The 13,178-nt window shown below is 40.0% G+C and overlaps 1 protein-coding gene across 1 annotated transcript in view; it reads left to right on the forward strand.

Moving 5' to 3' along the window:
* Nucleotides 1–13,178, forward strand: part of dnah5 (dynein, axonemal, heavy chain 5) — a 231,373-nt gene that overhangs the window by 81,599 nt on the left and 136,596 nt on the right. Inside the window, exons 22-26 of the mRNA XM_059945127.1 lie at nucleotides 1,414–1,556; nucleotides 3,764–3,965; nucleotides 7,116–7,351; nucleotides 8,600–8,818; nucleotides 9,152–9,214. Coding sequence (XP_059801110.1) covers nucleotides 1,414–1,556; nucleotides 3,764–3,965; nucleotides 7,116–7,351; nucleotides 8,600–8,818; nucleotides 9,152–9,214 — 863 coding nt within the window. The remainder of the gene's footprint in view (nucleotides 1–1,413; nucleotides 1,557–3,763; nucleotides 3,966–7,115; nucleotides 7,352–8,599; nucleotides 8,819–9,151; nucleotides 9,215–13,178) is intronic.

The following is a 13,178-nucleotide window of genomic DNA, read 5'->3' on the forward strand; positions in this document are numbered from 1 at the left end:
CATACCCTTTCACCCTACATTGTTGTTTTGGTAAGCATTGGAGAATATCTGGATTTCTGTGAAGCACCAATATTTAAGTGAAAATTTAAGTTCTCAGTTTGGTCCATGTCAGATCCCGCAGTCGGCAGCTGCACTGAAATTAAAGGTTTTGGTGCATTTTTGATAATGTATTTGTTCGCATTCTCCTTGAAAGCTAGTTTGGTGGTAGAGGAGGGTTGTTTTTCAGGTTAGAAGCTTGTGGCCGATGATGTGCTGCAGGGATCAGTGCTGGGTCCACTGTTGTTTGACACCTATGTTAATGACTTGGATGAGAACAGAGGTGGGATGATTAGTAAGGCTGCCGATTACACCAAAATTGGTGGTGGACTGGACAGTGAAGAAGGTTGTGTGAGGGTACTACAGAATATACATCAATCAACTGAGAAGGTGGACCAAGGAATGACAGATGAAATTTAACTCCGATAAGTGTAAAGTGATGCGCTTAGGGATGTTATACTAGGGCAGGAGATATGCAATTAACAACAGTATCCTAGGAGTGTTGTTGAACAGAGGACCTATGGGTATAAGTTGATAAATCCATGAAAATGTGAACACAGGGAGACAGGGTGGTCTGGTAGGCAAATGGCATGCTTGTCTCTATTGGCCAAAGAATGGAAGTTAGGTGTTGGGATGTTGTGTTACAGTTGTATGTTTGGAGTATTGTATGGATGTGATTAAGCTGGAGAGGGCACAGAAAAGTTTCACAAGTATGTTACCTAGACTGGATCGCTTGAGTTAACAGAAGTTGTTGTACAGGCAACGTCTGTTTTTTCCAGAGTGAAGAAGGCTGAGAAGTGACATAATGGAAGTCTCTTAAAATTATAAGAGGCATATAGAGCATATTGCCAATGTCTGAAAGTAGTAGGCATAGGTTTAAGGTGAGAGGGAGAAGATTTAAGTGAAATGAGGTGTAGATTTTTCATTTAAGGGGTAGTTGGTGTCTGGAATGAGCTGACAGAGGAGGTTGTGGAGTCAGCATTTAGAGGCATCTTGACTGGAACTTGAATGAGCGAAGTGTAGAGATATGTGAAATTAATACAAGCAAGTGGGTTTAGTATAGAAAGGTGCAGTGGGTCAGCATAGATGCAGAGGGCCAATTGGCCTGTTTCTATATGGTTCTCTGTATCAACTAGTGCATCGAATAACAGTTTCTTTCTCAGCATTCTTTGGTTAGAAATCAAGATGCTGCTGGGAAAAGAGATTCTTAACAAGCTGTAATATGGCTCGTTATTAAATTTGAATCATCATGTGTAATATAAAACCCATAACTAGTAAGCATATAGCCAAGAGGAGTTTCCTCTTGGGTTGTCTAAAAGTGGCAGAGAGCAGTTTCTTATACTGTATTCCTCCTGAGTCTGTTGTCTTTTCTTTTAGACGGCAGCACCTCTGATATTTCTGCATCTGTGAACTCTTTATTTGCTTTACAACTGAAGAACTACCACAGATGTGTTTCTGAGAATAAGGAGATTATTAAACTTGGATCTGTGCTTAGTACAGCTATCAATTCCACTAAAAAGGTAACTTTGCTTGTAGAGGTGGCCAAAGTAAATAATTTAACACCGCGCTGAATCTGTATGTTTGTAGAAAATGGTACATTTTGTAACTTAGCTTAATATTAGAAATTCAGATTTATTATTTTTGACTCTTCATTTTCTTCTGTGGCCACTGGGAGGGTTAGAAAATAGAACATAGAACAGTACAGCACAGAACAGGTCATTTGGTCCACTATGTTGTGCCAAACCAGCTAAAAAGAAAATCAAAAGCACCCAAACACTAATCTCTCCTTCTTACACCATGTCCATATCCCTTCATCTTCCTTACATCCATGTGCCTATCCAAAAGTCTTTTAAAAGCCTCTAATGTATTTGCCTTGACCACCATACCAGGCAGCATATTTCAGGCATCCACCACTGTTAGAGTAGAAAAACTTACTCCTCACATCCCCTTTGAACCTAACCCTTCTCCCTCTGGTATTAGACATTTCAACCCTGGGAAACAGATTATCTATGTCCATTCTGTCTATGCCTCTCATAATCTTATAAACCTCTGTAAGATCTCCCCTCAGCCTCCGGCCCTCCAGAGACAGCAACAAGCATTCATAGAATAACATGTTTCCTACAGGAGAAATTATACAAGATTTAAAATGTAACAGCAAATTTTCAAAAAAAAGGTTCTTTTCACTATAAAATTAGAAAATTTTTTGAATTATTTCTTCCAGGTCTAATCCAGAGATTTAGGTGATTTTTAATGATTTTGGAATAGTGGGACAGTTTATATAGCACAAATTTGTGTGATTAATGTGTTTCTGAAAATATTCAGGAAATGAATGCAAATGTCTCCCAGTGTACTTGATTGATTCTGGCTCTGTGTTTGGGTGATACTTCACATGATGCATGAGAGAATAGTTTCTGGAGTGCATATTGCAGTTCAAACTACACACACACAGAGGAGGGAAGCAGATAAAGGGAATTAAATCGGCATATACCGACTGGGAAAACGACAGTGAGAGGGGAGACATTTCTGAGGTTATTTAATATTCCCAGTCATGTGTTGCAATGAATTGTGAACTCACTTGACTTCCTTAAAGAGTTTAACAAAGTGTCAGGAATTTTTTTGAAAGTGAGCACAATTTTCTTTGTTTTTTTTTAGAAGGCAATGGTGGTTGCATGTTTTATCTACTGAAGGGCTTAAATCTTTCTCACCATTTTTCCATTTTCTGGAAACTTAATTTTATGGGATGAAAATATTTATTCTAATTTGACATGCCAGTTCTATGATTGCACATGAAGGAGAATATTGTGTGCTGGGTGATCACATTAATCAAACAAAATTTTAGAGGATAAAAGTTGAGATGTTGCCTCCCTCAAGCTGGAGAGTGAAGAACTAGGCTGTTAAACATAAGATAAATGTTTGACCCTTCAGAATCAGATGACAACAAATTTCAGTGAGGAAATGTGAAAGGTGGGAAGCTGTGGAATAGTGAGTCATATGAGACTGAAATCAATAGGTCTTTGTGATGATACCCAATTTCACCAGTGCTTCTATCACGCAACAGAAACTTTGTCCAATTTAAAATTAGAATCAGCATTAGGTTTATTATCACTGATGTTTGTTATGAAATTTGTTGTTTTATGGCAGCAGTACAATGTAAGACATAAAAATCACCACAAGTTGCAATAAATAGATAAACAGTGCAAAAGAGGAACAGAGACATAATGTGCATGGGTTCATGGACCTTTCAGAAATCTGTTGATGGTGGGGAAAAAGCTGTTCCTAAAAATGTTGAGTATGGGTCTTCAAGCTCTTGTACCCCCTCCCTGATGGTAATAATGAGAAGAGGGCATGTTCTGGATACCCTCTTTTTTGATTCGATGATCATCTGGGACAAAATTTATGTTCTATTTGTCCCTGTGTAGACAATGAAGCTAAACCTACAGTTTGAATTTGACCCCATGTATACTCCATTACAAAAGTCCTACTCAAACATATTTACAAATGTACTGCTATGTAAGAAATTTTATTGTAATCTTAGCTGTATCTTTGATAGCAGGTGTAGAGATACACTGATACAAAATTATGTAATTGCTTGATACCTAATGCAACAGCATAACTTGTAGAATAACAATCTACAAATGGTTATGGTCTGCTTATGATATTTTTCATTATCTTAAACTTGTTATTATTGTAAATGGCATGTTTTCTCCCTTTCTTGCCTTTTCTTTAGGAGGTTCTTACAGCTTTAGAAAAGTTCAAGTGTTACCACCACATTTGGAAGAGAGAGAGGGATGAAGCAATTCAAGACTTTGTGGAAAGAAGTCCCCTGCTGTCTGAGTTTGAGTCACAAATTCTTTACTATAGAGATTTGGAGGCAAAGATCAATTCTGAGCCAGAATACATTTGTGTTGGAGCATTGGCTCTTTACACTGGTAAAGTCGTGAAAATTTAAAAACCTATTCAATTGCACTAAATCTTATCATATTCTTTTTGAAAGAAAACGTTTTCTGATTAACTTATGTCTTATTTCATGTGATAAATTGAAAAGTAATGATCCTCATTATATGAGGCGTTCTACCATGCTCTATTTTGTCTGGCCGTTTACTGGGAATGTGGCTTTACACATTTTTTTTGGTTTCTGTGCATTCTGTAAAACTTGTTACTGCTCAAAAGCTTTCTTGTATTTGTTCGTTCGTTAGGTGCCATGCCACATGATGTAGGTGATCATGGTCTTTCCATGGCCATGATCGTTCTTGGCAAATTTTTCTTCAAAAGTGGTTTGCCATTGCCTTCTGGGCAGTGACTTTACAAGACAGGTGTCCCCAGCCATTATCAGAACTCTTCAGAGATAGTCTGGCGTCAATGGTCGCATAACCAGGACTTGAGCATCCACCATCTCCTCCCATGTTACCCTGAATGGAGGGCGAAGCAGGTGTTACTCCTTGCACCAAGGGTGACCTGCAGGCTAGTGAAGGGAAAGAGCACCTTACACCTCCTTTGGTAGAGATGTATCTCCATCCCACCACCCGCTCTTACATTACCCAGTGGCAAATATTCAAGTGCGTGATTACGATTGGGTCTCAAGCAGCCTAGAGCATAGGAATCAGTGCATTGGAAGATGTTTTACAGTCCATAACTCATATCTTTTCTCAGGAAGAAATTTAATGATTGGCTTCCAGGAAAAAATAGCTGCAATTTCTGAAGTTATTCTTGCTAAAATGGGTTTGCATCCTGTGATCAAATTGAAGTCTTTAATTTATTGGAATTCAAGCAAGGTGGACTGGAGAGCTTATGCAGTTAATGAGATGAAAAATTCACCACACTCAAAGATTCTCTGCAGCTTATAAGCTTATCGAGCCAGTGACTCACTAACATCCTGTTGAACTATGGTGCATAAAATCTGACCTGCTGAGTGATTCCATCTGGCCCAGACAATACAAGATGGGATGATAAAGAAGGTGTACAGAATGCTTGCCTTGTCAGTGAGGGCAAGGCGTCTAAAACTTGGGAAGGCATGTTGCATCTGAATTAAGATTTGGTTAGACCACATTTGGAGTTTGTTGTGCAGTTCTGGTTGCAGTGTTATAGGATGGGTGTGGATGATTAGGAGGGGCAAAACCACTTCTGCACTGGGATGTTGCCTGGATAACAGTGTTATAAGGAGAGGTTGGACAGACTTGTATTGTTTTCCCTTGGAGTGGTGGAGACTGAGGGACAATCTGATACAAATACATAAAATTGTGAGAGGCATAGATAGGGAAAGTAGAGTCCTTTTCCCAGAATAGAGATGTCAAGCACTAGAGATGAGAGGGAGGTAGTTCAAAGGAGATGTGTGGAGGAATTTTTAAATATGGAGTTACTGGTGCTTGTAGTGCATTGTTTAAAGGGGGAAGGACAATAGTGGAAGTAAAAGTTAGCATGATGCTATTACAGCTTCAGCCATTCGGAGCTTAGTTCTTGTGCTGACTGTAAGAACTTGTATGTTCTGACCATAAACTATGTGAGTTTCCTCTGGGTGCTCTCACAATCCAATCAGAAGGGCCTGTTCTGTGCTGTATCTCTAAATAAATAAAACAAAATTAAATAAATATGGTAGTGTTCAAGAGGCATTTAGACATGCACATTAACATTCAGGGAATGAAAGAGAAGGGGTCATGTTTAGGCTGATAGGAATAATTCATTTCTTCATTATGATTCATATAGACGTGTGCTGAAAGGCTTGTTCCTGTGATATACTGTTACATGCTCGGTGTATGAGCACTTACCTTCCCTGCAGTCCCATGAGGAGTGCTTCTGTCTCATTTGGCTATTTGATTGGTTGCCGCAGAGGATGTGTCAGCAGTTTCTAGACATCGCCAGAATAGCCTCGGCTTCTCGACCCAGGCATGAAGTGCCAGAATGACTTGTGGACAGACTGGACTAGTAGATGGACGGTGGAGTCTGTAGCTGTAAGCTAAAAGTAGGACTCCACTCCCACACTATGCTGTCTGCTAGAGAGTACACCTAATTTTTGGGCCCAGGGCCTGAATCCAGATTTCAGTTCATATCCAGATCAAAATGGGTGTTTATCGTACAGTATTCTTGAGATGCTGTTTGCCCATGCACCAACATTTTTAAAAACTAATCACAAGAATAGCCTGCAAGTAATTGAGAATGCATCCCTTTAGGCACCACTTTCAGGCAGGTGAGGTTTTCTCTGAAGCTTTCCTTTGGTAATGACTGTGCAGCAGGTTAAAGAGGTTGCACATCTATTCAATGGCTTTTAGTAACATTGAATTGTAGAATGCTAAGCGATCACCAAAGGATCGTTTAGAAGAAAGATCTTGATGTGAATCACTCCTGGGCTTGTACTCATCTTGCAAGTGTAGTAAGTGGTCACATTTTCCTTTGTAGTTGAATGGTTCAAAGTTGACCAGGTATTTTCAGGATGGTTAAAATCCGGGACCCTTCCTGTTGACCATATACATTGACATGGTTGGCAATTTTGGCACTTATGCAAAGGTTAGGTCGTCAAAAGGAGCTTTGTTTTGTGCTTGAAGAGTTTTATGCTTTTGTCATAATAGGTCTACAGTACCCAAAGATTTTTGCTAATGAATTCTAGATCAAATCAATATTACACGTGGATTATCATCCTGAGTTTCTAACACTTGTATAATCCTGTACAACTGTCACTGAAACTAAATACGATTTCACAATTATTGAAGAAAAATTATTGGTATCTTCTGCCTGAAATTCCAGTCAAATTATGGCCTTTGTGGTTAAAAAGTGGGTGTTAGTGAGCTCTTTCATGATAGTAGATTTCAAAATGTTTAAAAACATATTTTAGTGGTAATACATACACTTTAGGAAAAGTAAAGGTAATACTTGAGAACGGTTTCTTGTTTCATATAGGGGGTAGCCTTTGAAGCATTCCATGAATGTGTAGTGGGAGTAGGGACAAATGGGATGGAATTAGTTTTTGATTTTGGGGGGTGATCTTTGACGAGTACAAATATAGGAAAACATAATTCAATTTATCAGTGAAATATCAAAATAATAGTGCTGCCTTTCCCAACAGGCTTAAAATTTGCTGTATTTTTCAGCTGATCTTAAATTGGCATTAACTTCAGAAACCAAAGCATGGATGTCTGCTTTTGGTCAACACTGCAATACAAAGTATCGGACCGAGATGGAGAGTATTTTTACATTCATAGAGGAAGCTAGCAAAAAACTGAATCGACCTATCAAGGACTTGGATGATATCAGAATAGCCATGGGTGCACTCAAGGAGATAAGGGAGCTGCAGATTTCCATTGATTTCCAAGTGGGACCCATTGAGGTAACTTTTTTTTTCCTGGTTGCTTGGTTTCCATCATCTGTCTCTTTGCCTCAGCAACATGATACAAAATAATTAAAGTTGTTAAAGAATATAAAATACACAGAAGGATTTTCATGCAGCAATTGCTTTTTCTTTGTTGGGAAGCCATACTCTACAGCTGAAGTGAATTATGTAGATGTTCTGGTTTAGGTCTGTCATTTGATATGTGTGTGGGCAACAATCCTGATACGTGCACTGGCCACTTTATTTGATACACCTGATCCTTAATGTAAATATCTAATCAACTAATCATATGGCAAGAACATAATGCATAAAAGCATGCTGACATGGTCAAAAGGTTCAGCTGTTGTTCAGGACAAACATTAGACTGTGGAAGATATGTGATCTAAGTGACTTTGACTGTTGATGCCAGAGGAGGTGGTTGGAGCACCTCCAAAACTGCTGATCTCCTGTGATTTTTTTTTTCAAGCACAATAGTCTCTCGAGTTTACAGGGAACGGTGCGAGAAACCAAAAACATCCAGTGAGCAGTAGTGTGTGGGCAAAAAAGCCTTGTTATTGTCAGTGGCCAAAGGAGAATGGCCTGACTGGTTCAAGCTGACAGAAAAGTGACAGTAACTCAAGTAACCACAGCATTACAGCAGTGTTGTACAGGAGAGCAACTCAAATACACAACAGATTGAACCTTGAAGTGGATGGACTGCATTAGTAGAAGACCTTGAACATACATTCAGTGGCCACTTTATTAGATACAAATGAAGTTTAGATTTTGGTATACAAGTAACTCATTAAAAAATTGCTTATTTCCTCATGCTTAACTAAATGTGATGGTAAATGATGAGAACATCATATGTCAAATGCTTTTTCAGAATAATATGTTTGAGGAAATGCAAGAACCCTTAGAAAGGCTGTTTTTAAAAAAATCCCTTGGTTTACATGGCTTTGTTTAAATCTTGCAGTGCAGCAAGTGCCTTTTTGAAATTTTAATATCTGAAAGGTTTGAAAAGATCAGGCTGTTACTTCATTAGAAGAAATTGACCTGATAAATGTGAATATTGTTTCGGTAGTCATTGCTGTGGTAAATGCAGTTGATGGAGCACATGTACTGTTCACTGCATTATTGAGCTTTCTCATTCAGTTGTACCTTTTTTGAATTGATATGTTATAGTTACTTAATTTTACAGTTTTTTGTAGCTCTCCATAACTAAATTCAGCTGTCCCTTGAAATTCATTCTTGTTATTCTCTTAGGAATCTTATGCATTGTTAAATAAACATGAATTGCTTGTTGCCAAGGAAGAGATAGAGAAGGTGGACACTTTACGATACATTTGGGAAAAACTGTTAGTGCGTGCGAATGAGATTCAGAATGAACTAGTAACCTTGCAACCAAATTTCAGAGGAGAGCTGATCAGCAATGTGAGGACATTCATTGAAGATTGTCATCAATTTTATGAAGATTATGAAAAGGTACAGTAGTAAACAAATCACTAGTGTGACTAAATCACTGCCAACTGCTTAAATGATAGAGATATTGCTTCTGTGTTTAAAACTTACTTTTGTTTTACCTTCAAGTAATCTATTTTAAAAACCATTCAATGATAAACCAAATTAAATCACTAGAAATGTGGAGTAAAAAGAAGTGTTGTTCTTTGACAATAATTCTTAATATGTATGTGTTCTGTAAGGATTTCTTGTTGGCAAGCCTTATGAAACTCTATCTACTATTGATTGTGAATATTTGATCCTAAGACTCAGTAAATTGAACTATCAGTCTGTTTTTTTTCATTTACTGTGCTGCAGGAAGGTCCAATGGTCATGGGCTTGGCACCACAGGATGCTAGTGATAGGCTCGTAATCTTTCAGGTATGTTCTCACTATTATCGGTTCTGTGCGTGTGGCCACAAATTCCTTGCTTCTATGCAATTTTATATTCTGGTTCATTTTGAGCTCTTCCTGAAGATTGTAGATCACAGTTAGTATCACAATTTAAACAATTTTCCTTCTTACCTGAAGAAATGTGGGACTTGCCATTGAGAGACGCAAAGTGAGCGTTATTTGGTAAGGTGAACAAATCAGAGAATCAGCACATTTATCAGTGCTATCAGAAACAGGTTTAATATCACCGGCATATGTTGTGAAATTTGTTGTTTTGCCGTAGCAGTACATTGCAATACATAGTAATAAAAAACTATAAATTACAATAAGTATACATAAAAATAAATAGTGCACAAATAGAAGGGAAAAATACTGAGGTAGTTGTTATGTGTTCAATGTCCATTCAGAAATCTGATAGCATAGGGGGAGAAAAGTTCCTGAACTGTTGAGTGTGTTTCTTCAGGCTCCTGTATCACCTCCTAAGTGGCAGCAATGAGTAGAGGGCATGTCCCGGGTGACTGGTGTCCTTAATGATTTGGCCTTTTTGAGGCATCACTTTTTGAAGGTGTCCTGGATGCTGGGGAGGCCAGTGCCCATGATGGGGCTGGCTGAGTTTACAACTTTCTGCAGCTTTTTCTGATCCTGTGCAGTGGCCCCTCCATAGCAGACAGTGATGCAGCCAGTTAGAATGCTGGTTAAGGATTGATCCTCAGCAATGTTGAAACTGCTCATGCTTTCCACTTTTGATCCCTCATTGAGGACTGGTGTGTGTTCCCTGTACTTGCCCTTTCTGAAGCCCACAATCAATACTTTGGTTTTACTGACGTTGAGTGTAAGGTTATTGCTGCAAAACCACTCAACCAGCTGATTTATCTTGCTCCTGTGTGCCTCCTTGTCACCAGCTGAAATTCTGCCGGCGGAAGTTGGGTTGTCACCAAATTTATAGATAGCTGAGCTGTGCTTATCCACACAGTCGTGGTTGTAGAGTAAGTAGAGCAGTGGATGTGAGGTGTGGTAGTGTTGATTCTCAGTGAGGAGGAGATGTAATTTCTGATCCACACAGACTGTCGTCTCCCAGTGAGCAAGTCAAGGATCCAATTGCAGAGGAAGATTAAAAAGGTGCAAGTTTTGGAGCTTTTTATTAGAACTGAGGGCATGATTGTGCTGAATGCTGAGCTGTGGTCAATAACCAGCAGCCTGACACCAGTCTTATTATTGTCCAGGTGATCCAAGGCCAGGTGGAGGGTGAGACAGATTGCATCCACTGTACACCTATTATGGTGATGGGCAAATCACAGCAGATCGGAGTCCTTGCTTTGGCAGAAGGTGATTCTGGCCATGACCAGCCTCTCAAAGCATTTCATCACAGTAGATGTGAGTGCCATTGGGTGATGGTCATTGAGGCAGCTCACTCTGCCCTTCGTGGGCACTGGTATGATTGCCACCCTTTTGAAGCAGCTGGGAAAAATCGAGTGCAGCAGTGAACGATGAGGATGTCTCAAATGCTCCTGCCAGCTTGTTGGCACACTTTTCAGAGCCATAGTAGGTGCCTGGTGCCTTGCGAGGGTTTGCCCTCTTGAAAGATGTTCTAATGTTGGCTTCTGAGACTGAGATCACAGGGTCACTGGATGCTGCAGGGATCTGCATAGATGTAGTTTTATCCTCCCTTTCAAAGTGAACATAAAAGGCATTGAGCTTATCTGGGAGTGAAGCAATACTGCTATTTATGATGTTCGGTTTCACTTTGTAGGAAATAATGGATTGCAGACCCTGCCAGAGCTGACGTGCATCCAATTCTCTCTAGCTTCAATCAGAATTGATTTTTCGCTCTAAAGATACCCTTCTGTAGGTTGTACCTGTACTACTTGTATAGTTCTGCATCTGATGTCACAGATCTGGCCATCAGAGACTATGAATCTTCTGGTTCATTCACGGCTTTTAGTTTGAGTATGTCAAGTGTGTTCTTGAAGGCACACTCTTCTCCACGGAGATTTTGATGAAGTCAGTGACAACTGTAGTGTATTCATTCAGACTTGAAGATGAGTCTCTGAATATTGTCCAGCCCACTGACACAAAGCAACCTTGTAAGCGCTCCTCGCCTCCACCTTGGTCCTCACCACTGCTGTGGTCTTTAGTCTTTTTCTATATGCTGGAAGTAGAAGTACAGCCAGGTGATTGGACTTTAGAAGTGTGGACATGGGGTGGCACAGTAAGCATTCCAGATCGTGGTATAGCAGTGGTCATATGTGTTGCCTGTTCTGGTTCTACTGGTGATACGCTGGTGGTATTTGTTCAGAGACTTCTTCACGCTGGCCCGATTGAAATTCCCATAATGATAGGGAAGGCATAAAGGTGCATAGTTTTGTTCCTGTTGATTACAGAGCGTAGCTCCTCCAGGGCCTGCCTGACATTGGCCTGAGGTGGAAGGTACACCACTACCATGATGATGGCATTAAAAACTCCCTCGGCAGATAAAATGGACGACATTTGACTGTTAGATGTTTCAGGTCGGGTGAGCAGGATTGAGACCTGTTCTTCAATGAGTCCAACCTACTCACTCTTTCTTCTTAAGTTGACCTCTTTATCTCAGTATTCAACTCAGTGAAACTCCGCATTAGATCAGATATAATATATTTATTTATCACATGTACATCACAACATTCCATGAAATGCGTTATTTACTTTAGCAAACAACAAAACCTAGGTATGTGATGCTACGCATTCCAGCTCCAACATAGCATGCCCAGAATGCTTACCAGAGAGATGCAGAGCACAACAAAATGGAATACAACAAGCAAGAAGAACAGATCAAGCTCCTTTACCCTCTCACCTCTTGCCTCTCCCCACCTCTCCCCTTCGGTCTTGGGTCGTTGGGCTTTGACTTCCAGACTAACCGATAACGGGACTCAGAACTCCAAACTCGAGCTCCAATGCAGACAGATTCTTCATTAAGAATGCAGATCAAATCTGTAAGCAGTATTCCAGCTAGGGTTCTCATAGCCTTGTAAACTTGCCTATATTCATACTCCATATCCCTTGTACATGTTACAAAATTCCCGTAACTGGATCACTTACCAGCAAAGATGGAATCACTTACCAGCAAAGATAGAGAGGTCCGTTGAAGTCTGATGGTACTATTTTTAAAAGTCTTTATTTATAAAGGGGCACAAAAATATGATTAATACTGACATTCAGATAATATACATCATCAATACTCAATCTAAAAACGCGGGTATAATAATAATCATCAATTAATCGTGTGTCTAGGTAGGGGATATTGTTTTGTCCAATGGAAAGATAAAAGTCACTGTCCTTTCAAGCTGCAGCTCTTTGGGTTTAAGAGAGATGGTTTTAAACTTGCCCGGGTCTTTTATGAGGCCAATCCGTTGCATCGGCGGAGTTGGTTCCCCGTTGTTAGTTTCAAGTTGTTTTCCGTGGTACCAGCCACCAGCCCCCAGGCAAGGGAACCAAACGCACGTGGCTTCCTCCAAATGGCTTCCCGCTATTACAGGATTGCTAGCGTTTCTTCTGGTGCATCTGAAGGGGTTGTTCCCCCAGACCCTCTTTTATACTTCCTCACGGGGTCTCAGATGTCAATCAGGTTGGGATGATGCAATCCCTCTCTCAACCAGCCCACTTTGCCCAAGGGCTTGCACGTAGCGTAGTCCCCAATCCACAAACGTTGTCTCCAGGAGACAATGGCCACTTCTCTCTCTCTCATTTCCTGGGTCTTCTGACCCAACCCAATAATGCTCTTGCGATCCTCACAAAGGAGGGGGCTACCCCACACCCTTCGACCCCTCAGAGCTGTGGTACATTCATAACATACAAAAAAAAACACAATGTTCCAACTGCCTTCCTAATTACATGTTGGCCATGCATACTAACTTTTGTTTTTGGTGCTTTGCACTGAAATGAATTGTTATGGATTAAGCAGGACAAATAATAAAGT

This window comes from Hypanus sabinus, chromosome 20 (genome assembly GCF_030144855.1).
Source record: "Hypanus sabinus isolate sHypSab1 chromosome 20, sHypSab1.hap1, whole genome shotgun sequence".
Classification (NCBI taxonomy): Eukaryota; Metazoa; Chordata; class Chondrichthyes; order Myliobatiformes; family Dasyatidae; genus Hypanus; species Hypanus sabinus.